General features: G+C 39.4%; 1 protein-coding gene across 2 annotated transcripts; it reads right to left on the reverse strand.

Annotated features, from left to right (window-relative positions):
- Nucleotides 1-30: 30 nt before the first annotated feature.
- Nucleotides 31-27,803, reverse strand: MAPK14 (mitogen-activated protein kinase 14). 2 transcript variants are annotated; one of them, XM_010584628.1, is made up of 12 exons: nt 27,584-27,803; nt 20,194-20,323; nt 16,620-16,678; nt 16,135-16,246; nt 15,568-15,597; nt 15,054-15,101; nt 14,485-14,599; nt 13,369-13,440; nt 5,424-5,503; nt 4,800-4,878; nt 4,325-4,498; nt 31-3,859 (listed from the first exon to the last, which is right to left on the reverse strand). In XM_010584628.1, the coding sequence occupies exons 1-12, from the start codon at nt 27,697-27,699 to the stop codon at nt 3,792-3,794; spliced, it is 1,083 nt and encodes a 360-aa protein (XP_010582930.1). In that variant the 5' UTR covers nt 27,700-27,803; the 3' UTR covers nt 31-3,791. The 2 variants fall into 2 exon arrangements, with proteins under 2 accessions (XP_010582930.1, XP_010582929.1); XM_010584627.1 differs by lacking the exon at nt 5,424-5,503 and adding an exon at nt 7,614-7,693.
- Nucleotides 27,804-27,809: the final 6 nt, after the last annotated feature.

The following is a 27,809-nucleotide window of genomic DNA, read 5'->3' on the forward strand; positions in this document are numbered from 1 at the left end:
TTTTGGGAAAAGATTCCTTTTACCTGCTTACAGGCAACCGCCGCAATACATACTAGCCTTGGCCCTTTTGTTCTTCAGATAGCTGTGGTAAGGTCTGCTGCTTTATAAAACACAAACTAGGGAAAAGGTGCTATGGGAATTTTTTAACCTTGCTTATGCAGATACATGTAAATAAGCCCTGGCTATAGCAACAGCACAGTCAGGAAATAAACCGACGATTGGCTTGGTTCTATAAATACACCTGTGAGCAAGAGGTGTCACAGCAAAAACTCCCAGTACATAAGCAAACATGTAACTCATTTGTTATTTTATGAACACAACTCTTGCTCAACTACATGTGCACACGCAGGTAATCGGCGCACAATTAAGGAGTTCTAAATATCTAGGGCATGTCTTGGCTGTAGAAAGGTGAATTAATTCAAGTGACCGATTCAAATCAAATAGGAAACCTTGAGTTAGCTAACTTGATTTTTAGGTGTAGTTTGTTTTTTTCCCCAATTCAGTTCTCACTGATTTTAGTGGGGTGTGTTGTTTTGGGGTTTTTTTTGCTAACCAGGATATACTGTAACTGAGCACATTCTGAATTGTCTGTCTCGGGTTTGGGGGATTTTTTTTTCTCCTAGAAAACAATAACTGACAGGTCCTCTTCAGGCTTTTTTCCTCCTCTCCTCTCAATTTGTGCTAAGGCAAGCAGAAGGTGAAAACAAGCAGGAAGGCAGCTTCCGCATAGCTGAGAGAACACCCCCCCACTTTTCTTTGCACTTCCTCAAATCGGCTGCTGCACAGCTCTGTGACAGGGGAGCATACAGGTTGTGGGTGTCAGCTACCTGACTTGGATCAACACGGACCACCTCAGTTTATCGAGGCCAGTTTATCAAGGCCTGGGAACTTCGGTTACCGATGCTTTTGTTAGTGTGAAGAGCACAGCTTTGGTCAATCGTTCTTCCAAGCAAACGGCACCGATATATAACAAAAGTTGGAAAATCTCCACTACAGAGAGCCACGATGCTCCTGCTCCCATAAACACCCTTCCACCACCAACTAGATGGCAGCTGAAGAGGAAAAAAATCACTTTTAAATAGCAAACAAACACGAAGCAGTACTACTGGGGAAGGGTCCCAGGTCCGGGCAAATAGCAGAATGCTGGTCTATTGTGTTGAATAAGCACTTCCCTATACTAAACAGAAAATAAAAGTATTTTCTTCTGTGTCCAGTACTCATGGTCAGGCTCTTAAGCTAGTTTCATAGCAAAAAAATCACTTGGGACAAATATGGACAGGAGCCCAGTGTCAGCAGTCAGTCAACACATCATGCGACCTTGGCCCCCCCGCCCCAACCATCACAGACAGGATCCCACATGGCACGAGGGAGAAGTTCAAATTCACACCGTGCTAAAACTAACCCTTTAGTGCAGGAGCTTTTTAAGTACCATCAGCGCAGTAAATCTGAAAAATAGGTTTTATTTTTAACCAGTGGTATTGTGACATCTTATCTGGCATAACCAATTACAGCAAAATTCATGGATAGAAACAAAATAGCAGATCATCTCTTCTTTGAAGTGCGTCCCCCTGTTCAGGCTGCAGGCAGCCGAACAGCATTGCACTGAAGGTAGGGAGTGCATGCCACACGGGCTCCCGTTAGAGTACGGACTCCAAATGAAACATTCCCACTCACACACGCGCACAGACACACACACACGCACACACACAACGTCTATATTTTTAAAAATCTTTAGCAATATTTCCGCATGAAATCACACTGTAGCATCTACACATAAAATGGCTGATAAAAATAATCTTGCTGTAGGTTTACATAGTATATCTACATTTTCATTTGAATACCTGGACTGCTGGTCCAGCAGAAAAGGGCAGTTTTGTCTTGATTTTGTTGGTCTGAGGCAAGTTTTATCCCAGAGCGTGAAATAACTGCTCTCTTCATCTCACCCCAGACCTTTATTAAGTGTTTGACCTGAAGAGATCATTGGAAAGTAGCCTAGGAAGAATCAATGGCTTTGTCATCCATGTCCCATCCCTTTGTGCCGCCTCTTCAAACAAGGGGTAAAAACACTACAAACAGTTCCTCTCCGTCCCATAGGTAACAAGAATACAAAATACTGCAAAAGCCTTTCTCCTCACATACGCAGGTATGTTGCCCACACAGGATGCCTGCAACAAATAGATGTCTAAAAACGTCTCCTCCGCAAATCCTAAAATCCAGCTCCTGAGCTCCCCAGGTACAGTTCTAGCACACAAACATGCTGAGAAACCTCCCTCCTGCCAGTCTCTAACTCTGGGCATTTCATTTCACACAGAGTCCTGTAAAATACAAAATATTTGAACCATGTTTGTATTCAAACATACTCGCTTTTCATGTTTCCTCAGGCAGAGATCAACCTGCTAAAAAACAGCCAAGAAGCTGAGAGGGTAAAAAAACCTCTAGTAAATGTCAGGGTTTTATATATATAAATATTTATATTTATAGATATAGACAGTAAAAGGGAGATTGTGGTTTTATGCATGCTTATTTCTTTGCTTTGGATTCCAATACTTCTAAAAAAATTCTTTTCAGGAAATAAGTTAAGTTCTGGCACAAGATCCATGGTTGTTTCTTTGAAGAACATTTTTTACATTTGATCTCACAAGAAACCCTCCGTCCCAAGCTCTCCTTCTCTGAAACCAGAAGATCAGAACGCAAAGAAAAAGGTGCATGTTTCTATGCCGTATATTTTATCCTTTCCTCAACAAAGCCTCCAGAATGGCAGGTATTTCACAATGAGCTGCAGCACAAGAGGAAGGATGCTGTGATTTCACGGCACTGGCTGAGGTACTCAGTAAAATAGTTCACCGACGATTTAACTGCCCTAGTGCCATCCCCAAGAAGTAATGACAAAAATCAAGCAGCTCTACATGCACATACAGCTACGACATGCAAAAACACTCCACCTTTTAAGGAACAAAATACACAAATGTGTGGCTAGCAAGAATCTTCTCCAGCCTCTGTCTTGTGGGAGCTAATGCTGGGAAGCCTCAGAATGAGAGGAGGGGAAGAGGGAAAAAAAACAGGAATACTCAAATCCAGGGGTAGAGGCTGTTGCCTCAGAAAGTTATTTCCTGATTACATCGAGTTCATGCCTGGCTATCTGGGGGCCTTCACCCTGAAAAACAGTGGGTCAGAGATTTCCACTCCAGACTTCCTTTCCCCTCTCTCCCCATTCATTTAAGGCACAAACATATTTACAGTTTCAAACAAAACCTTTTCATGTTCCAAGAATCAGACATTAGTAGGCCTGTATATTCTGCTGTACCAGGAAGATCTGGACGTAAATCAGCCATCTGGCATTGAACAAGGACATCCCTCAACCCCACCTTCAGTCCTGAGGAAAACAGAGGACTCTCTAAGCCTATAAAACAACTTCCATTATTTTGAGGTTACTTAATTGTAGAAGAATTGATAAATGGCAAGGATTGTAACCAAACTTTAAACGTCAGCTTCCCCACCTCGCCCCAGCAGTGCAAACAGGTTGAGCACTGTTACTCTGGAAGGACTGAAGAGCAGTTAGAACAGGTCTTCAGAGGCTTGCCCCGGGCTGTACACAGAATACAAGAGAGCATGCAGCATGTTTACATAGACTCAGCTTTCTTCCCTCCCCCCACCCTCCCCAATTCAACACACACAAAACCCCTCCACCAAGGAGAATATTGTTGTGACGAGGCACTTGAACGAATTGGAGAGTCCCTATGAAAAGGCCTTCCCCTCACAGTGAAGTGGGACAAACAGAAGAGAGCAGTTTCTCAGGACTCCATCTCCTCTTGGTCAAGCGGTGGTGGCACAAAGCTGATTACTTCATCGTAAGTCAGGCCTGGTGGGAAAAGCATGACAAACTTAATAGGCAGTACTAAAGACATCCTGCATGCAAGAAAATCAGCAACAATCTTAAAGGTTCTAACAACTATTTTAAATGAAAACCATGGTTTAATTAAGAACAAGAAAAAAAAAGAATGGTTACACCATTCTCAGAGACTAACATATACAATAAAAGATACTTCCAGAGCATTGAGAAGATGTGAATAAGTTTGAAAACATAAAAGACATGAGCAACTATGTCACCTACATGTTTGTATGCTCATAGTAATAATTTGTTACAGGGATTATGCTAATTATGTGCACAGCACATTATAGATTCACTCAGTATAAGAACCTCAGAACGAACAGGATGCCCACATTTTTATCAGTTTGTCTAACTACCATGGCTTAGTTAAACCGCAGCTATAGAACAGACCACAAGGGAAGCAAGCTGGCTGTCTCTCTTGTCCCCCAAACTCACTTTTCCATTCTTCAATCTCAAGTTCTCTGCTTTCAAAAGACTGGTCATAGGGGTCTGCCACTGGTTCATCGTCCGGGTCGTGATACTGAGCAAAGTAGGCATGAGCCAGCGCTTCTGCTGCAGTAATTCGTTTGTCTGTATCCAGTACCAACATCTTCTCTAGCAAGTCCACAGCTGCAAAAGCACCAAAACGGAAAAGAAAGGATTTTACATTTTGTGAGCTGTGTAACACTTTATTCTGAAACGTAAGTTTGTAAAAGCCCAACGTATGAGGAATCTGTAGTTTCTCAAGACCCAACCATCATCCACAGTTTCTTCTTCTTATACCCTCAGCCCACACATACTTTGTAAACTTTGAAAATGATACATAGCTCTGTTCTGAACTACTTCTGCAGACAAAACAAAAGTCTCGGTGTCCCAGGACATGCTAGCTTCAGCCTCAGGAAGAGCACCACGTTTAAAAAGCAAGCCTTACCTAGTGGATTGGCACCAATAAACACATTTTCAAAGTTCATTTTCGGCATGTAAGACAGAGACTGAATGTAGTTTCTTGCCTGTGGAAATAAATGCTCTGCTGAAGTATAATACAATCCAGCCACCAAGACAAAGTACATTTCAATCATCCTGAAGCACCGGTTATTATGGTCTGTCTCCTCACTTTGCCTTCTCTTTACTTATTCTGATACTTACTAAGCCTATCAGCATTAACCCTTCCCAGCTAAAGGCCACTCAAGACAGCAGAGGAAGAGCTGACATTATTTGGGGTTCATGCAAGACTGAAAAGCAAAGAGGTGCTGCAAGAGCTGAGTGCCTTGGAGTCCCGGTAAGGCTGCGTGCAGTATAGTGTCTGTTGGTAAGCCACACAACATGGCACACAATGCAAAACCAACTCACATCCAGGCTCTCCCGAGTCTCAGAAGCCTGTGGTTGAGTACACACTGTCCAAATCTCAACTCTTCATTTAGTACAAAAATCTTGCTGAAGAGCAGGTAGTTAATTGCCCACCCCATGCCACATGCGAGCACATCATTTATAGAAGCAGCAAACACTGCAAGTGAAGACCTGCCCTGCAAACCCCCCTCATCTGCTCAGGTCTCACCTCATGGCTGGGCATCCTGTTAATGAGATATGCAGGGGGTGTTCCCGTCAGACGCATGATCTGCTGAAGCTGGTTAATATCTTAAGTGCCTAGTCAAGGGCTTTGTTAAAAACAGTGCAAAAACCATTTTAAACAGAAAACAGCTGCATACAAAGCATCTCTTCTGCAAACCACAAGGCAAAAGCCAAACAGGCAGGGTCCACTAATTTTTTCAAATACTTGTGAAGGGTTTAGCAATTGCACTAGTCAACACTTAAAACAACAGAGAATTACTGATCAGTTGGTAACAGTGTCAGTACGGAAAGTTTCTGTCCGCCATAAGTAGCATTACACTACAACATGGTTGCATTCACATTTCCCAACAGTTTTAAGCCACCAGAGTAGACGTTTCCTTTGGCTGAAGCTACTCCTCAAAAATTTTCCAAGGCTGCTGCAGCTACATACAGCCTCAGGAAAATGAACAAAAATTAAAACAGAAACAAAAATTGTATCCTCTGCACTCGTTACCAGCTTTTTTCTTGCTGCATAGAAAATACTTAAATTCCTTGTGGGGCAAAGTGAAATCGGCTCACAACTAACACCTCCCTCTAAACAGCTTTGAATGCACTTTGATACGTGGGTGAGGTGACAGAAGGCAATAAATGCAAAATTAGCAAAACATTAGCATTGCATAAGACAGAGTTAGCTGATGTCAGTGAACAGACAGAGAAAGTAAGAGCAAGTAAAGTAATGCAGCAGAAAAACAGAATTTGTTACAGTGACACACTAAAGGCCCTCAAACGCTTGTTTTGCTATCTCCATCTAATGGAAAAAATTAGTAGAAACAGTACTTTACTGCAGTCTTTTCTTTAAATAGATTCTTGATTTGGACCTGGCTAAGAGCAATTATTCTTTTTATTGTGCAATGTTAAAAAAAAACAACCAAAAAAACCACTTCAATCTTACGTATGCAAACTAATCTTTCGCTTAACTTAGTCAACCTTTAAGCTTATCTCTCTCACTAATCCCCTGTACTTCAAATACCAGACTACCCTTAAGGTCAGTTCACAGGGCACTCAAAGCAACCTGCTTTATTCAGTTCTAACCTTTCCAAGGGTGGAACATCCCAGGGCTTTTAAAACTGGTGTTATATTCAGCAAGCTGACCAACTGATTCCAACCTGCACCCCACATCTACCTTCAACAAATCTAAGTCAAGGCTAACCTCACATTTTGCATTTACCATCACTGTTACATGAAAAAGAACATAAGCTGCAGTACAACATAACCTTATCATCACTCTCCACCACGCTGATCCTCTATTACGTATCAGAAACAGCAGAGTGACTTGCTAAAGTATGCTGCTAGTTAGCTCTACGCAAGCTCATCGCTCACTAGGCATTAACTTGTTAACCCATACTGTCACAGCATCTCTTGCTCTAACTTTATGCACTTCACCTTCAGAAACAGGTAAAATTAAATGCCATTTAATACTGTCTTTGCAGAAGTTCACAATTCAAGATTAGAACAATATAGAAATAGCAGTATGGCTGAAAATAGAGGTCACCCGTTAAAAAGGAGAGTGCAGAAAGCTTTTTGCTATTACCTTGATAAAAGGGCCCCATACAGTAATACCCTTTAAATACACAGCACAATTAGTTATATTCTCAGCAGACTGTGTGCCCTGGAAGCAGCTGCCACATAAAAGCACCTAAAAGGCATTTTGGATTCTATGCTACAAAAACAAAGATGGTGGCAGTAATGTTTCAGAAATTAATCATACTACAGAAGGAACTGTGTGTGTTCAGAGGATAACACACTTGCTCCTGTTAAGAAAGATCCCTGGGTAGGCAATCTGGAGAAATAATAATTGAGACCAGCCTCAAGCTCTTGACTGTGAAAAATACTTCCCAAGCAGCATCTGATCATACAATATATCACGAAGTATAAACCCACAAACTGAAAGAAAAGTCACGAAGCAGTAAAATGAGAATATGGAAGGAAGAAATCATACCACAGGCAGAGGTAAGAGGAATAAAGATCAGATACACACAGCATAAGAACTCAAAGCCATCCAAGAACAAAGAATGACAAAGGAAGAAAAATAACAGAAAATAAATCCCAACACATACTACAGATAGACTACAGGAGGGCAACACACAAACTTGGGACTTCCGAAAGGGCAGATATTACAATCAAAGTGTAAACTCACAGACTCTGAGGAGATTTTCTTCAAAAGCTCAGGCCCTGGGGTTCCAACGAGTCTCAAAATGAGCTTCAACTGATCAATATCTAATGATGGACCATAAAGGAAAATGCTGGGACAAATCAAAATGAAAAGCGCAACATATCAGCCTATTAATGTTGAAAGTTAACACCTGCCAAGGCCTCCACTGAAAAGCTATTTTAAGCAAACTGTATTCATTCCTCATTTACAGTTGAATACCCCCGTATAACACAGCTCTGTCCACATCAAACAGATTGAACAACTTGTCTACAAACACACCACATGCATTGAATTGGTCGCTGCATCCTTAACTATCACGCAGCAGAAGTCAAAGCTTTCGCCCCACTGACAAAGGATCAGTTTACATGCTCACTTCACCCTCTCAGGCCCCACACCAAAGTAGAAGCAGTTAGCAGGATTAGCTTGCGTTAGTGACAGATGAAGTAAAACAGAAGGCTGAAAAGTGTAGGCACTAATATTAAAAAAGAAGTCAAGGCCTTTTGCGAACACCTTCCAAGGTAATTCAGCCACTTCTAAAACTTCGAAAGTAAGAAAATGACTGGACCCTGCTCATGACCTCCACCTCAACTCGGGGTGCACCTCTCCAAAGCCCAGAGCAGCCGGCAGAGGTGCTCGCCCCCCGCCAGCTCGCCAGGAGGCCAAAGCCTCCAAAGGATCTCCCTTCTGCCCTACAGACCCACTGGAGCGGCAGAGAGAAACAGGATATGGGCTCAGATTTAAAATCTCTAGGAAGAAAGCTCTCGAGACATAACACTGCAGATGCAAAGAATGTTTTATCCAGATCAGAGCTTCCACCAGGACATGTACCGATCTGAGCTGTCCTCTTTAACAAGGCAGAAAAGTTAAATATTTGGCATAAGTGACAAAACATACACTTGAGGGAAAAAATCCACTAAAGACACAGTTTTATGTCTGAAACTCAAAGACAGTAAGGAGGCACAGGGTATCTTTTTAAAACCATGAAAAGAACAATCTCCCTTCTTCTCCGAATTATCCTCCATACTGCCCTTCAAAACCTCCCAGTGATTTCAGACTGTGTCTGTAATGTTTATATTTGCCCTTAAAATTATATCAAACTAGTTACACATTTTCCTTTCAATAAGAGTAGTCTACTTACTAGACAAAGTTTATCTGGGATCAATGCTTTCCTGATGTTTTAAGATCCAGTTACAATCCTTGTTAGAGTATCTTTTAATTCAACTACTTCAAGAACTTAAAAAACTGACTCCTGTTTTTTAAAAAAGCCTCAGAGTGTCTGTAATACTGGCAAATGGTATATGAAGGAAATCACCAATACTTTGCTAAAACCTTTATCTTTTAATGTAAACTTTGGTCTAAAGTTTTACATACAAAATTAATTAAAAGCCCTGGAAATAGCACTCTGTCAGTACAGCTGAACTAATTTCTCACTTCTCAAGTTGCTTGGCCAACTCCCACCTACTTAAACACTCAAAACCTAAGAGTAAATCCAATGTACCTAGTTGGATTTAGCTTAGCTGCTGAATTGCCAGCTCTTAATTGTCAATGCTTAAAATGAAATCAGTATATCCACTGGTGTAGCAGAATTAGCAGAGGGTGCCATACTAACCACAATTAGCTAATTTAAATTGGCTTTTCTTCAGTGCCATTTAAACCAGCCCTTACATCTTTCACCCATTCTTGTGCAAGAAACAGTTGTGCAAATTCGGACTGCTAACATGCTCAGAAGTCACATGCCATACCTCAGTTTAAATATTTAAATTCTTTTAAAGGCATTTAAAATCACGTGCACCAGGTGTGCCAACAATATTGCTGCCCAGTCTGCTGTCAGCTCTTTTCCCAGGGAAAACTGCTATTGGAAGATACTTGTGTAATATGCTTCAGTGTCTTCTCAAATAAACTAGAGAAAACACAGAATGTGTAACCGGCACTGCCATAGGCATGCCAAAAGCCAACCCCTGCTTCTAGTTTTCAGGCCTGCCATCTATATAACCTGCTGAATTGCAGTATTCATTTAACTACAGGGCCTACCACATCCCAGAGAAATGAGCCATAAGCAATTAAAGACAGGAAAAAGACTTAGTAAATATGAAACAAAAGAAAAAAGAACACACATGTGCATGGAGAAGGAAAGCGCAGCATGCAAACCCCAAATGCCATCACCAAGGTACTCCCAACGACTGATGAGTCTCAGTGATTCTAAAATTCAGAAAACAACCTGCCATCACCATCAGTAGCAGGCATTGCAAGATTGTAAGAGCTTATCCAGGCAAGCAAAGTTCAGAAGTTGTTTTAGCTGCCACCACAAGCAAGAATAAGATGTATCAGAAGAATATGTAATTTCAGACTGGTTAGTTATCATGGAAGTCTCATACTACTGAATAAAAACAGTAATAAAAATACTCTTCGGAGTTTAAAGGGAATACAGTCAGCTTAAAACATACAGAAAAACTGGCTAAACTAGTACAAAACATTCAAGATATTCTTATTTGTACTTTATATCATTTTATGCAAGTCAAATTGTCAAACTTAGTCAACTTTCCTACTTATTTGTATGAATCATTCACATTACAAGAGCTGTAACAAAATTATGAATATACATGCTTAACAGAAACTGACCTTGGCATAAGACACATATGATAAAAACAAAAAGAAAGCCCCTAGCTATGCCTCACATTAAAAGCCCAAAGGACTCTGGTTTTCATTACCTCAACTTTTTGTCTCTGACTAGTCTTTCCCCACAATCTTGCTTCCCTTCACCTCCCGGCAGGGATTTTACATTAGAAATCCACTTTCATCCAAATATTTCCACCCATAAATTGCAATAGAAACAATTCAATTAGCTTACACTCAGTTTTAAGTTAGGAATATTGTAACAATCCTGCAGAGCTAAGCACAGGTTTTTTTCCTAAGAGCATCTACAATTCTTGCTTTAACTCAATGAAAAGCCATGTTCAGAATCTCTATGGATTAGGTCCTTCAGAACTTAAAATTAAATTCAGCATTAGTTTATCAGTGGCATAATCATAATCTCAGAATACAACTTTGTTACTTACCAGATTAAATTAACTGTACAGCTTGCCTGTCCTGAAGCCCCTTACAAGTAATATATGCATCTCTGGGCCATATAAAGAAATACCTGATGGACTGTAAATAACATCACACCATTTCTGCTAAATCCTTGGTGAAAGGGACCAATATTTCAAACAAGAGAACCATCTGAACAGGAGGCATTACCTATTCTGTCACTATCTATTTCATTTTGGAAATGTGAAGCTATACAGTTGAGAAGATTAACATATTGAGATCAAAAAGCAGGAAGAGTGTCAAATTTTCAGTTGCCAAACAGGAACAGTTTCCAGCTTCCTGAACACACAGAAATAGTCACGTTGCCTCCAACTGCAAAGTGAATTCCCTAGAACGGCAGTGGATTTGGATATACTATATCCTCGGCTACTAGAAGCATGGCAAATATACCTTGAATTAAGCATGTTAATATTAATTGCAAAGTCAGTAAGTCAGCAATTGCATAGTGACACTGCAGGAGGAACACAGGCCTCAGCAGATCTGTGGGTACAAAGAAATTATCAAGAGCTCAGAAGTAACCAACAGGATCTGCATCTGGAAAATTCCTAAAACTTTCTCCAAAAATCATGCATATATAAAGATTTCAAAGAGCCTTCCAAGATTAGAACCCATTGTTATCTTACTTCTGCTTGCTGTCTTTAGATGTCAGCAAAATTGTAGTGAAAGCTGACAGCTTGGTGCCCTTCTAGATCCTCAGATAAGTGTTACATGCACAAACAAGATTCATAACCACAAACCCTGCTCCCCTTATAGTTCTAACCTCATGATCAAACAGCATATATGTTACTTGAAGTGGGGAAACACACACACACATACACACAAACTCTAAGAACTATAGTACTACAAAGTTTTATCTACAATGGGAAAGGATTGGGCCTTATTTTTCTTAAAATCTAACCAATTCAGAACAGAAAAAGCATTTAATTCAAAAGTGTTACTGTCATTTGCAAAAGAAATCGAGCACTTAAGGTAAAGAATCACAAGCATCTGCTAGGAGATATAAATTAGTAAAGTATCTTGATATGACAAAGCAAACAATTTAGATCCTAAAGGTAAACTTTATTTTGCACTGCAGATATTATTTGCTATAATTCACAGCTAAGAACACAGTCGGAGAAAAATCTTCTCAGGCTTGGAAGGTAACTGTTTTGTTCAATTCATAAAGAACACATTGTGAAGCATTTCTTACATATTGCAAATCCTATTAGTAAATATTTTATGTGCAAGTATCAAGGTTTTTAAAATCTAAAGTGTTATTAGGGTTAAACAGTGGCAACGGCTTAAAGACTTTTGCTTTGTTTGAATCAACAATTATTGATTTCTCATTTTTTCTTGACAGAACAAACAAAATCTGCCCCAACCAAATTATACGTGCTAAATCAGCCAATAGAAATATGGCAACTTTTTTCTAGCTTCTAAGCCACTTCCCTGTTAGTTCTGCTTCTGACCCTGACAACAGAAAAATACGGCAGAGATGACTAAAGAGTAACATATAGCAAGTTCAACAAATTTGGAGAGAGATTATGAGATGGAGACAGGCAGAAAGAGACAAAAAAGGGTAAAGTTAAAGTACATTGAAAAGGGAGATGAAACTGTGTCAAAACTGGAATGAAAGCCTTCCCCCTGCCAAAGAGTTCTGGAATCTAGATGCTTTCCAGAAGTAACATAGTACACAGAAGGCCAGCACTTCCAACACTAGTCTTCTTTTAAATCAAATGCTAACATATTTGAATTAACAGATAAAAATACTAATAAATTAATATAAGTTATTAAAATAAACAGACTGTGGTTGAAAGAATAAAATTTGGTAAAATGTGGGCAATGTAATTTTCTCTGGCAAATAAAGTCCAACTTCTAGGCAATGAAAAATCTTAACAATAGTAAATTACCCCTATATGCTGTGTGGTTGAATGAACAAAAGCTGTAAGTATAACAATTTGCATGAAGTCTCAGTTCTAATTTCCTGGGGAAAATCATGACCAATTCTCACAAAGTGCTCTCTCATAAATTTGCCAAAGTGTCCTACCCAGCCCACTTTGGTGCAGCAAAAAAGTAATTTTGAAAAAGATATTATTCAAGTTTGATTTTTCACATCATTACAAGCACACAGGGAAAGGAGGCTCACAATCTGTTTACACTCAAGCATGGAAGCGTAACCTAAACATTTCAGAGCAATTTGGAATGAGATCCTTGGCACTAAAGAATCTGCAAACCCACTGCTTTCACAGCATACCACCAGGATACAGAAGAGAGGCCAGAAGTGATGCTTCACATTTGCTAGAAACCTGAAGCGTGAGAGGATGCTTAGCAGACAGCCTACTCCATGCAGTTATTTTCTACAAACTCAAAGAGCAATGAATTTAAATAAACTTAAAGGAAAGTAACTGCCAGAAACAAACATGTGAGTAATTCTAGTGATGCTAATAGACAATAAAAAGAAATAAATTTGCTGCCTTGCACATTGTGACTGTTTCACATGCAGCAAAATCAATAACTCACCTCATCGTACTGTGAGTAAAAGAAGCCATTAATTTAAAAATAAACAAACAAACCCCCCCCACAACCAAACCCAGAACCTCTTTGCTTGTAAAGTATGTGAAAGTGAAGATCTCTAACTTCCATTTCAAAAAAATGTATTACTTTTAAAGGATACGGTCTGTACCAGGGAACAACGTTCTTCCAGTCAACAGTTCAGCCATAATGCATCCCACTGACCAAATATCAACTGAACAAAATAAAATAAAACAAAACAACGTAATGCAGAAAAATACAGTCTCAATAGAATCACCCTATCCAACAAGTACAAACAACTTTATCCTTAAATAGTCTTATGGCATTGAAACAATCTGAGATAAGCTGCAAGCTAACTGAAACTGTTCAGTAACTACATCATCTGAAACTTGTCCAAATAACAGAATACTAGATCAGGTAAATTCTCCTTCCAGAGCATAACATGCATTGAACACCAAAAAGCTGGGGAGGAATCTACACAGTCAAAGAGGAAGAAACCTGTTCAAGACAACTCTGAGGAATGAATTTGCATATGGCCTTACATAAATTCTACCCAGCCAACCACCAACTATTATACTACAGATACAAGTCCATATACGTGCAAGAGGAAAAGAAGAACAAGTAGTGAAGTAGGAAATCAGAGTAGCACATTATTCTCTTTGATCCATATGCTCTCGTGTACAAGAATTTCACAATTCTCAGCATTTGCTTTTCTTCTCTGTGCCTGATCTGGAATTATTGTAGGGAAGCACGGCATGTTGCTGAGAAGATAACTGCAAACTGTGAGGAAGACAAAACTGTGAAGAAGTGGCTAAGAAGAGAGGAAAGGAAGGGAGATTTATATACTTTCTAGCATTTCTTCACACCATAACTCCAGACGTTTTTCAGCATATTCCCAGCAGCTTCCTAGAAACACACCTTCTCCTCATCCAGATACATTCCATTCACTTACTTTAAAAACCACTGTGCTAGGAAAAATAGGGGGTAAGTGCTGACAATATTTTGCTGATTGCAATTTCAAAGGTTTGAGTTTAAAGAAGTCTTGTGAATGCCATCATAATGATTCTTAACTTACATCTGGTAGACTGTGGTTCAAATACTAGTACTATGCCTTCCTTCTTTCAATCACCCTTACGGAAGCATAATTATCATGACTGCCACCTTACGTGATCAAATGGAAAGGAGCACGTACAAAGGACAACTTCTTTTTTTCCACAATTCAGGAACTGAAAAGCCTTGTGTTAGTTAAATGCATTACCTGTCTGGTTGTAATGCATCCAGTTCAGCATGATCTCAGGAGCCCTGTACCACCGGGTAGCCACATACCCAGTCATCTCATCATCTGTGTGTCGGGCCAAGCCAAAATCCAGGATCTACAGAAGAGAAAAGACATCCACCAACTACTGCAGTAGAACAATGCAAACTAGTTAGAGCAAATAACTAGGCAGTTATTGGATTGGGTGGAGGACAGGTGGTGCAACTGCAAAAGTAGATTATGAAACTAAATTTCACAACTTGTTAAAAGAAACTAGCCTAGAACAGGGTAGGACTCCATAATCAGAATTACATCTGGATATCTTGTCTCTAAAACAACTAAACCCAAACTAGAGCTGTTAACTCCTCACTTTCATGATGATTCATTAAAAACACAGGAACAGATACAGAAAAAACATCCTTACAGCCTCTTACAGATGGGAAGGACATTATTACTTTGGGCCACAAAAGTACTTCCATAAGGAATTATTTTGTCCCTTTAATTCCAAGGGACATCCACAAGGCATTCACTCAAATCACAGTCAAACCAATCAGACCTTCTGACTGCATTACCTTCAGCTCGCAGTCTTCATTTACAGCTAGGTTACTAGGTTTTAAATCCTAAAAAATTAAACATCAGCATTAACAGTGGTATATATGTTGTTTCACAAGTCTAACAGATAAAAAATGTAAATGCAGACAGAAAATAGATTTTAACTGGCTGTAAATATCAACTCTCCATACTCGGGAAAATCATTTTATCCCAGAGTCAACTATCTCTTCTGTGGTCCTCAGAGGTGTCACAAATAAGCAAAAATGCATAAAGGCTTAGTGCAACACCAGTGCTGTAGATGTATATTTAATAAATAGAGAACCTACTTCACAAAGACACAAGCCAAATATAGACAGGATCAGAAACTAAGGATCTTGACAAGCACTTCCCATGTTTAACCTTTTGACTGTTTAACCAAAATAATTCTCGCAAAATTTCTTCTGGTTTCTAGAGGTGCTGCATTGTAAGATTCTGTGCTACATTTTTAAAAGACATTGGTTCAGTACAGGAAGCAATCTTAGGATAAATACTCACCCTGTGTATTATGTCAGCTGAATGAATGTACTGTAAGGCAAGATGACAAATTTTATATAACAGTCCAAGTAGCCTCCTTCTCATTTCTTCACTAGACATTACTGCCCTATCCCATCCCACACAATTTAAATGCTATAGCTTTTCTGCAGAAGGAACCGAGTGTGTGTCTATGGGTTTCAGGTAGGCAGGTGTTTCACTTTGTCTCTCCTTAGGAACACCCAGGAGCACTGCCACCACAAGTGGAACACCACAAGTAAACAAAACCGAAGAAATGCAAGATTCATAGCCAGAGTAGATTAGACAGCAGCACAGTTTGTAATTTTCCAGACTCGGCCCATAGGAATGTATGAAAATATCTTCTTAAATGATACATAACTTTACTGATACAGAGCTCCAAAGAGGTACGAAGTGAAAGAACAATAATAAAAGGTTATCCTATGATACATTAGGGAAGTTACAGAAGTCCCACTATGTACTCATATGAATCTCTGAGGATATGACATTCATCAAGAACTTCCACCTCCCGCTGATGAGCTATCAACGTTCAGGTAGGACAGGTGCAAGTACCTTCAGGCCCCGAAGAATCTGGTATATGAGGAACTGCACATGGTCATCAGTGAGTTTCTGGCATTTCACAATGTTGTTCAGATCTGCTCCCATAAGGTGTGTCACCAAGTACCTATGAACAAAAGGAAACACGCAGGCTATGAAGCAATCCCTTCAACAGGATTAGGATAAAAATTCTCTATGAAGCTCCAGTAGCAGGGCTGACTGTCCCAAAGCATGTTGCTGAATGAAATATAGATCACAACCCTTTAAATAACATAGCAGATTAGTACACCGATTCCTACAGCACTGGTCAAGAAAACACAAGTGAACAAGTTTGAAGAGTCCAGTAGTTTAGGATGTCCTACTATCTTGTGTGTTGGAACTCAGAATTGTTTGAGAATGATGGCAGACAAATTAAGGTGGCAAATATTTCTATAATCATCTGGGAGATGCAAGGAAGATACAAAAGATGTTTTGTTGCAGTCTTCAGAGAAGTTACCTACACATCATTGAATTCTTCTAGTGACTTGGCAGGGGTGAACACATCCAACAAGCCAATCACCTAGAAAGAAAATGGTAAAGTGAAAAAGCTGTGAAATACATTCATAGTATAACATGATACAGTTACTAAGATCCTTTGTGGAATAGAAAGTACTCATTCCAGTAGCTGTTTCATTTCCAACTACATGAATCATTCAGACGTAGACAAATTAGTATTCATACAAGATCAGAAACAAATGTTCCATTCTTGTGTTTTAAAAAAAAAAAAAGGTTAAAAATATACAGCTGTCTTTTCACACCAGCCATCCACTTACAGCATCAAATGGGAGCCACAACAAAAGGCAGGTGTAAACACTGGTTTAGAATACCTTATTTCAAAAACCAACTAAAGCTTGTTCAGGAAATAAATAGATGACAGAAACAAAAAAAGCAACCACCAGACAAAACTGTTTGCTTCCTGCTCAATTCTTAGTTATACTGTTGCTTACATACTCAAATCAGAATTGGGAGACTATTATTTGTTTCACTTGTACTGAGTAATGGCTAGAAAAATTTGAGGATCTTTGAGCAATGAATAATAATAACTACACCAGAAAATAAGTGAGGAAAACAGTGCAATGCAGTGAGGACCCAATTTTCACAAACAACTGACAGCTTCCCACTGTCATTTGTATTTTCTACCCAAAGAGCAGCTACTCCACCTTTCATTTTACAGCTAAACTGTTCTATCAGTAGAGAGTAAAAGGACATGCATGTGTTACTTTGTGGAAAAGAAGAACTATACCTTATCCCATAATTATCTTCTAGGTCATTTACAGCATTTAAAAAAAAAATCCATCTGGTCAATAAAGTTTATTCTGTTTTTCACTGAAATGTGCTTTTAAACCTTATTTTCCTCTCTCAATAGCAAATAATATTTTATTTTATTAATATATGAGATAAATAGACTAGTTCTCTTCACCCATCTCCAAAAAACTCCTCTTCCCTTTTCAAGTCAGCATCTCACTTGTCTCGGATACACAATCATCACGCACATGTCAGCAACTTCAGTAATGGTTCAAGCGTGCGTACAAAACCAAGAGTTTGATTCCCGCATTCCCCTTCGCACCATCCTTTTTATCCCATTGTTTACACTTGTCAAGGATGTCACAGTCATTTAAGTAACCTTTAAGCAGAGAATTAAAGCCAAAATCTTTGGGGAGCCTAGACTATGTTTTTGGAAGAGAGCAAGTGGGTAGGAAGTAAAAGCTTTTGTCTAATCTATATTATACATTATAGTTTACACTTTATTGAGGAAACTGAAGAGAAAAAACACTTTCCTGCCTCTCTTGATATACATCACAGCAAATCTACTTCTAGAGAGATGACATCTTGAAACTGTAACATTCACATCCATCCTGCATAATAATTCTCGTGCTTACAGTTTCTTTCTCTGGTGAACTCTTCCGTAACAGTTTTTACAGAAAAATTCAACATTATCCACCCAGTTTAGCATGGAAAGGCAAAAACTGACTTTGCTACATAGACTTCAGGTTTTTTTCATTTATCACTTTTATCTTGCTACACTACAAAGCACAGTATCAAACCATCCATATCGGTCATCCAGTTTCACAAACACTAAATACAGTTATTCTGCAGCACATCACTGACTCACTTCTAAGGAAGTGTGAACACCAGCAGATTCAGAATCCAACTCCTAACCTTTTGCTTTCCCCTCCCAGCATTTTAGGATGTCACAGAGCTTATCAATTTCTTCATGAGACAACAAACCCATTTGCTCTCCCATCTGCTCAGCGTTGTGCTTTATTCAAGCTAACAAGGCCTCCTGGAACTTGAAAATATAACGCAGACACACTTGAGTGCTCTGCAGGTCCATTTATTTGCTCAAGATCATAATGAACCAGACTAGATACAGGATATAGAAAACCATCCTATACTCAAGCCCCTTAAACCGCCATACCTTCCAGATTTGCCGGTGTGTTCTGTGCCACGTAAAACCAAGTGTTCTACTTCCGAACTGAGATCTGAATAGTCAAGACACTAGCACTAATAAGCCTGCCTGAACTGGCTCTGAACATCTCTGCATCTGCAGGATTTTTAAACCACAACCTAGATAAACTTCCCACAGATAGATGATGGTACGATAAACTGATAATAAATACTTCTATATATAAACAACTTCCTTTTATCTCTTACTCTTAAAGCTACATAGGCTCTTTGCAATACTAATCCAAAAATATTTATGAATGCCAGACACAAAACTGTTGTAGCACCAGTTACAATCTAATTTTCACTGTTTAACCTTATTAGCTTAGACAAAATGGATTGATACGCTGATTTTGGGGGGGGGGGTAACAGATATTCAAAGCTTTTCTGTTTGGAGAATATCTCAGCTATGAGAAGGTCCAGAAAAAACTCCAGGGGATGGATATTAAGCAGGATCAAATGCTACCTCCTCTACCGTTGAGACAATGGTATCATACAGAGGCACTGAGGAACAATTTTTGACAATAATACATACATGCATCAAAAGATCCAATTATGTTAGCCACACTAAAAACATCAAGATTTACGGGATATCAGACACTGACTGTGGTGGCTAGAAGCCACAACACACAACCACCACTGCCACAACAGAAGAAGTTCTGAACAGACCATCCAAGAAGAACCTTCCAACAAAATTATGCTTGTTTGGCTTTTTGTGCTAGGTTTGCCCAGCTCACTTCGAAACAGTAATTCCCTTCTGCTAAGCTAGAGTTTGCCTGGACAAAAGAAATCAAGAGCCTTCCTTTCCTCTTGACATTCTGACAGCTCTACAGAGGGCAGGTTATGAGACTTTTTGCTCCATAGCATAATTTTTGCTCCAAACAGCACACAGTATAAATATGTTGGTGTGTTAATGCCACAAACACACAGAACTGGTCAACCAACTGTTTTCTATACCAAATGGAGGTTATATAAAAAAAATAGTTCAACATAACAGTTGTCACATCCTATTTTGTTTCTCTGTTGATTAGTTAAGTGGATGGCTTGTATAAAAAGCCATCTGATTTCCACCCCCTCACCACCCCCTTTTTTCCTCCCCATTTTACCTAAAGGAATCTAGTTAACATCTACTCCACACCCTTCTGACACAGGCAAACCAAAACAAACAAATACGAAAAACCCTCCACAAGACACTAAAACCAAACTTTGATATTTTATTTTTTTAAACAAATTCTTAACATAACAAAAACTACAGCTTACTACAGCAAGCTAGCAGGAGAATGTAAGCAACATCACCCGTGTTCTTAATTCTTAACACAGCATGAACCTGCTAAGCAGTAATTTCTAGATTATTCTAGGAAATATTAAGATTTTTTAAAATACAAAATTGGTTACATCAGTTTGGTTATGTCAGTTTCGGGTTTTTTATCTGCGTGCTTTTCTACAATCATAATCCCTTGGACTACAGCAAGCTTTGTATTTAGTATCAGAAAAAATGTATGCAACAAGATCCTTAAATGCAATCATGATGGATGCTCACTGGATAGTCCAACTTTAGACCAACTTTTCATACCATCTCCTTCAACTTACATTTTCGTGTTTCATGTGCTTAAGTAGCCGTAGCTCTCTGTAGGTCCTTTTGGCATGGATGATAGACTGAAATGGTCGGGACAGCTTCTTTACAGCCACACGTAACCCAGTTTTTGTGTCAAAGGCAGAACTACAACAAAGAGTAATCAAATTATCAAAATTAATTATTTATAAATGCCTTCAAATCCACACTTAGCAACTCCAGATAGCAGCTATCTGGACACTGAGTCACAGTCAATGCCATTTCTCCATTTCTGCAGTGAAAATAATTTCTAGGTATCCTGGTCCACAACCTGTGCCCCCACCCAAAATCCCCACATCTTTACACAACTGTTGGTTTCTACAGAAAATGTTTAAAAGATGAGTCTTGTTCACACACTAAAGGGAAATTTTGTAGAATAAAAGAAATGTTTATGATTTTTCTGTCTAAAAACAGTTCTGCTTGTAAACATAAATATGGCAATAAAAGTCTGGAGAGAGAAAGAGTACTTGTAAATATTATCTGTATTCCTAAACATATTTTCATACAACAGACTTCTTCACAAAATGCTATGCTCAAGATACTATCTTTTATGGTTTAAGTCCATACAAAAATCTAAGGTCTGTGCCTAGTAAAATCAACTATGACGGTTGTTAATCACAATTGAAGCTGAAATCAAACCTTTTTGGTAAATCACATCTAATCCTAAACTCCTGTTATACAAAAATGCATGTGAATAAGTGATATTTAGCTGTACATTACTAAAACTTGTCCCTTTAGCAGAAACTTATACATAAAACCTGTACATATAAATAATGTTTCTTCTTGGAACCCATGAAGACTAACTCCACCCTATTTGGTAATTTCATATATACATAGATAGATATTTTGTAAAACCATCTTTTGAAGTCATATTACAACCTATTTATTTGTAATATTAAGAAGCAAAAGCCTGATACTTTTGAAACAACCAAAAATTTAACACATGAAGAACTATGTTAAATTTCTGATACACTGCATAGAATCTTCCTGAGTTTAGGGCTTATATATGAGGAACTAAAGAAACATAGGTATTTAGCTGTGAACTAAATTACTCCTCTTTATTCTCTTCTTTGATGTTCTTATCTAAAACAGCTCTGGTTTGTCAAAAAGGAAGGAGGAAGAGAAAGAGAGGATGTGAAATCAAGGTCACACTTCATTCAAGATAACAAACAAGGGGAAAGTATGGAATGGAGAAAGTCAGAGAATGACTTATGTTTATTTTCCTGCTGCATTTTGATTCAGGGTGAACTCCTGATTCTATTTAAAAGTGAGTATGCACTAGTTCTCGATAGACATCAAGTGAAAAGCAAAGCTATACATTTATAAAGCGTGAAGTATCTTAACTAACAGAAAGTTCAAAACCAATCACAAACGTAGTCCTAGAACAAACCCACAACTGCATATACAACTCTTACCCTCCACCCCCGCTAAAGAAGCTATCTGTAGTTGTCATTTATTTTTAAAGCAACTAACTGGAATTAACTTGCAAAAAGACTCCTTATCACAAAGTTGCTCAGTTTCCAAGGAACTTGCTCTTCAAGGTTTATGAGAAATAGAAAACAAAATACAAGCTTGTTTCTACAAACAGCGATCCTTCCCCTAGGTCCTGCAAGAGAACAGAAAAACCCACTATGCATGATGGAAGAAGAGCATCTCCTTCTCTATAAAGGGGCACCTGCATACACACAGTGGAAAGAGCTCTCTGGAAAAAGATACGAAAATAGAGCTAGACAGACAATCACAGGAGCACCAAACTGCCATAGCTGAATTACTCAAGCTCCACCATACTGTCTCAAAGAATGCCCATTATCAACCACTTCCACACATGAGTTACCCTTTACACCTCACTCAGCCTGGGCAGACAAAAGAAGCCATTAAGCATTCATTTTTTAATCTTGATTTCAAATGATCTTCAGCAAGTCTTCTTGATCACTGGAATACCAATATTTAAGCTGCAACACTTCATGAAACATAGAATCCAACTTTTTTTAAGCTTCACATACAAACATTTTGCAATATACAAACATACCTCATTCAGGCTGTAATTATATGACAATATTTTAATGATACTTAAGGTGTTTTCTAAGACTTAGAGCAAAAATAAGATTAGTCATCATAATTCAACACATGCAGTTGTGAATTAGTCATGAATCTTTACCAGCTTTCAAACATTTTGGGTACAAAAGGCAGCATACATCAGTATTTCTTTTGTCTTGAAGAGAAGGGTATCCCCTGCATACTAACCGCCTTCACAGCTACATAGTCACATTTCTCTCTTGGTTTCCATAAGATTATCTTTAGAGTAGACTTCAGAACTACCAGACATAACATAAACTGTTTCAAGAGTCCAAAAGGAATTCAATTTCACATTATTTTTAATGGCATTTTTGGGGTCGTATCAAGTCATCATTCTGCTGTAGTAGATGTATAACCTCCAAGGAGAACTGCAATCAGCAGTACTGAGAAACTATTTAACCAGCACTATGACATTATGCAGAAGCCCAGGAAAGACAATTTTGTATTACTGCACATTCGCAATCTAGAGTTACTCTCAAAGTCAGAAGAAGTCTAAGTTCGGTCACATTTGAGGCCTAAAGACAGAGTCCCTACAGATAAAGGCATGCTGAGTAATTTTCTGCCAATATAGATAACTGCCTAATGATTTTCACGAGTACAGAACACACAGCTACAGAACAGCTGTCATGTTGGAGAACATTTTAAGGAACACTAAGCTGGCTTTCATCACAGACTTAAAACAGCTGCATTACACTGATCATATTTCAGCTAAAAAAGCCCAGTTCAGAAAAAATTGCACGATCCACAGTTTTAAGTCCCTTTTAAAACAAGGTCAGCACAAATTCAGAATTTATCACAGCTTCCACATTTTTTAACCTCTTACATAGTATTACACTATGGCACACTAACTGCATCCACTTCACCCTAAGTGAGCTAAAACTACAATTCTGAGCTAACCTCTACTGAATTCAGAACATAAGAGCCAAAATAAAACAATTATTTCAGAGAACTTATCCACTGATTCAGCTTGTATCTTCTTAGAAGTAACATTTGAAGTAGTCTGAGGAACTGAAGTACACGCAAAATTACTTGACTCCAATTTATTTGAACATTAGATAATCTGAATGTTAATTTTTGCGTAAAGACTATTTTGCTAAATAGTATGCTGCTCATTGCTAGCAGCTATGTAAATACCCAAGCTCTTCAGTGGCACCTTTGGAATTAATTTATGCACCCCTAGTTACAGACAGAAAAAACACAATTCTTAGTACCTGACAGCTTATCATTAACACCAGCCACTTTTGAGTTCAGTCTATACATGCATTTCAATCAGTTACCCGCCCAACATACTATAAAAAGTTGTAAATCTTACTTCTCCTCTGCTATGTTGGCTTCTGCTTCTAAGAAAGTTGCAATAAAAATCTCCCTATAGGACAGACATGCTTACACTAATTTCATTTCTTAATATACAAAGCTCCCATGAAGTTCACACTACTTGCCTTCGCTTACAGAACTCTGCTCACTGCTTTTCTGTGCATGCCCATCTCCAACTCAATCCTCCTTCCTTACTTGCGTGCTGCTAATCCTACCTGTACGGCTGCTTCATCCCACTCAGTTTTACAGTTCTCTTCATATCATTCCTCACATATCTACCACACTTTACTGGAGAAGCAGGCACCTGTCCCTCCAAGTGCATACGTACTTTGGAGGCACTTGCACGCTTTGACAAGGGATTAGTAAGGCTAAAAGACACACATTGGTTAAAAAAAAAAAAAAATCCACAGAGGAACTGTTACTACAAAGGTGATATTTAGTGTTGTTACTTCGTTTCCTCTGGAGCCTAATGTTTTAAAATTTCTTAAATCCATAGTGTTTCTCTGTTAGTTTAAAAAGAGGGGAACTATGTCAGTATCTTCGTAATATCCAGGAAATTCAGAGTCAGTGTTGGTACAACTGTGGGTTAAAATGGGAAGAAAGCACAAGTTTTGGACGGGCTATATAATCTGACAGTCTACAAACAAAAAAAGCTAAAAAATTCTTATGCAAGATTCTGAGGAAGAGGAAGTCTTGGCTGTTCAATTCCTTTCCAAATTAAATAGGGCAATACAGATAGCCTGCAAAGCAATTAAACCAAACCCCTTCTTTTACAAAGGTATCGATACAACGCACAAAGAACTGCTGCAAATAATACAACAATGAAGTAAACTCCTAAGAGTATACCGAGCCTGCCTTCACAGCATTTTAGAAACTGATGGCAAAGACAGTCAAAACACCTCATTGCTTAGCTTCGAGCTGGCTGAACTAATACCGTTTGCTGAGACTTCCCTCCAGCACACACAAGAAACGAAGCGATCCTCCAGCTAAACTGTGAGTCACCGATTGATCCCATCTCCATTCAGCAACTTCCCACTGCAAGATGCTGCATTACCTAGGCCCCTTTCCTCCTTACATGAAGTATTACAAGACTGATACTTCAGGAACCCGCATGTTTTAGTGTAGACCTGGTTACAAAATCCTTTTCATGCAAAACACTATGTTGTACAAATATACAAAACTATTGCGAGAATAAATGAAATAGCATTTCACACAACAGATGTCACAGCAATTGTTACATGACTTAGTAATGATCAATCTGAGGATACATATCGATGTTTCTTGAAGTTTTGGAACTGAATCCCTACTTGCACCTCCACATACTTCCAGCTTCCAAAAAACAGATCCTGAAAAATACCCGAGCTGGCCATTTGAACATCATTCTTACAAGACTGCACACAATACTTCAGAGAACACTGGAATATTTGCTCTAACTTTAAGCACGTGCCTCAGGTGACTTAAGCTGCCTGCAGAAAATGCCTCCCTCTCTCCATCCACTGACTACAAATAAAGTCAGGTTCTTAAATTAGGGTGTTCCAAGCCATACTCACATTAGACATTTAAAGCAGCCTACAGTAGACAGCTCCATAGTCTAAATAATTCATCTGCTGGCTTAATTCTTTCTTTTTTATTCATTTTTCCCCCACTTTCTAGAAATTCCTCACTTTTAAATGCCTCATCTTGACAACTAAATAAACAACAGAGCATTTTATTACATTCTAATATAATAATGCAGTAGACATACACAGAAGTACATTTAACCATTCAGTTTAAGGGTGGTTAAAACCCCACAATTTACTATGCTAACACATAGGTACACCAAACTCAGTGTCTCATATGAAGCCAGGTAACTTTTTAATGGGCAGAAAAATCTCTAAAGGGACAGAGAGCAGAACAAGTCATTGCAGGAATATCCTCAATACTATGCATCACCATTTGTAGCTTAATAAGATTACATATATATGCAAGGGGTTTTGTTTGTTGTTTTTGTTTTGTTTTTTTTTAATTGACATACTTTCCATACCACTAGTCTTTGTGAACTGTATCTTTTCTGAAACATACTTCTAGAAGAACATACAGGAAACCATTAACATGGACTGAAAAGAGATTCATGTGCCACATGTCTGAGATTGCTTCCAATACAAAACTGTTTCATCTGATCTGAACAGTTGCACAATCTTTGAAAGTTTTGACACAGCAAAAACAGGAAATTCATGATGCAAACTCTTTAGTTATTGGTTGTGAAAACAAACTTTGGAAGTATTACAGGCACAATGGAGACTGTGGGAGGGGGAAAACAGAAGAGGAATGGGCTAGATGGTGCAGGGTCAATCTTAAAAATACAATGCACAAGGCATTGAGCGAATTCATTTCCTATTACATTCGGGGAGTTATGTAACTCTGTGGCACTTACAGGGGTATTTATCAGCTATGGCAGCAAGGCCCTTCCTTCACCAGAACTATACCCTTCTATTTTAAAAAACCTCGGCAAGTACATTGCTTAATCTTGCTACTAGAACTGACCAGCCTTTGTCTTTTATGAAATATAAGCATTTGCATACTTGAGGCACAGAAGTTTTAAGAAATGCATGTTATTTAAGCTGAACTTACTAAAAATTTTATAACAATAGTTTAAGAACAGCTCAGAACTTTATTTAACACTGCAGCACATGCAAAGCAACTCCTTTTCTTTACTAGAGTGCAGTATGCATCCCTCCTTATGATACAACATAAATGATAATCATCATATAAATTTGCATATTATGTTAATGAAAAAATATGCACGCCTGCTCAAATACAGCAGCAGAGCAGATGTGTAATCATCATGCACCCATATTTGAAAATTCTGATCACACTCTGACAGAGCCAAAGAACAGAGAATAAAAACCGTATGTTCGTGTGGAAGACATTTCTTAATAAAAGCACACAGTAACCTGTGAACACTTTTATACAGCACTACCATAGGACTGCTGAAGCCTAGATGTAAAACTGATTCCAACACAACCTTGTGTTTAAGATTAAACAAAGCATGCAACCCAGTTCGTTTATATTTAATGATCCAACATACTTTCAGCAGAGAAACTACAAATTAAGGAAGTACTGTATTTTGCACGTGTAACCTGTCATATGTTTTGTTCCTATTAGGTAAGCATTAAAAACTAAACTCTTATCTTCAAGCTCTCTGTATTTCTGCAGGTCTCATACCAGGACTTGCTCTCCCAGGCTGTGCATACTGCAGTAATTCTGTCATTCTACAGCAATAAAACAAGTTTTCCTGTGCTGATCTACTATTGCCAAGAAAACATTGGTACTTGTAAACCCAGTTACAAGTCAGGGATGCAAAAACAGTCCTCACAGCCTTCCCTCTACCCTCCCTGCCTATCAGCAGATTCCAGTTAAAAATACAATTGCCTCAAATATAATCTCTCCTTCAGGTCCAGGAAGAAACTGGGACAAGAGCTGCCAGGCCCTCAGCTCTGCAAAGCCAGCTACGGGGGACTTGCCAGCCTCCATCCCCCTCCACCCCCCACCTACTAACTGCAAGAAGGCACGGTGAAATATGTCTATATGAGATCATTCGGGGGAGGGTGGGGGGGTGGGGTTGGGACATGATTATCTTCCCCTGCAAAAATGTTTTAGTGCCACCTGCCATGTGGTGCAATCCCCGACGCATTCCAGAGACAGGACTGCGGCTTCCCGGCAGTACCGCTCTTAAAGCGGGAGGAAAAATGTTTCTGGCAGAACTGGTAAAAAGCTGGGGGAGAGGAACCCCCGGAGGACAAGCGAGCCCCGCTCTCCTCCTCCCTCCGCTTCCCGCGGTGACCGCCCTGCACGCATCCCGCCGCGGCTCCCCACAAGCCGAGCCAGGTTTCCAGGCGGAGAGCCCGGGCAGGAGCCGAAGGGGTGGGCAGCAACCGGACGCGACCCCCCCCGCCCCGCACACACACGCACGGCCCCGGTCCCCTCCCCAGCACTCACCAGACGGAGCCGTAGGCCCCGGAGCCGACCGGGGAGAGGTTCTGGTAGCGCTCGGGCACCTCCCACACCGTCTTGTTCAGCTCCTGCCGGTAGAACTTGGGCCGCTCCTGAGACATCTCGGCTCCGGAGCCCGCCCCGCCCGGCCCGGCGGGAGGGGGAGGCTCTGCCCGCGGCTGCAGCACTACCACCACCACCGCCGCCGCCACCTCCTCTTCCAGCAGCAGCA

This window comes from Haliaeetus leucocephalus, unplaced genomic scaffold, assembly GCF_000737465.1.
Source record: "Haliaeetus leucocephalus isolate CR32 unplaced genomic scaffold, Haliaeetus_leucocephalus-4.0 Scaffold1000, whole genome shotgun sequence".
Classification (NCBI taxonomy): domain Eukaryota; kingdom Metazoa; phylum Chordata; class Aves; order Accipitriformes; family Accipitridae; genus Haliaeetus; species Haliaeetus leucocephalus.

What these genes read in the sequence shown, in the direction of transcription:
- MAPK14 (XM_010584628.1), bottom strand. Translation starts at nt 27,699, where the DNA reads ATGTCTCAGGAGCGGCCCAAGTTCTACCGGCAGGAGCTGAACAAGACG. An exon ending in GGGGCCTACGGCTCCGTCTG is followed by an intron (nt 20,324 to 27,583) that starts GTGAGTGCTGGG and finishes TCTTTGTTGTAG; the next exon opens with TTCTGCCTTTGACACAAAAA. An exon ending in ACAGGATGCCCAGCCATGAG is followed by an intron (nt 4,879 to 5,423) that starts GTGAGACCTGAG and finishes TTATTTCCACAG; the next exon opens with GCAAGAAACTACATTCAGTC.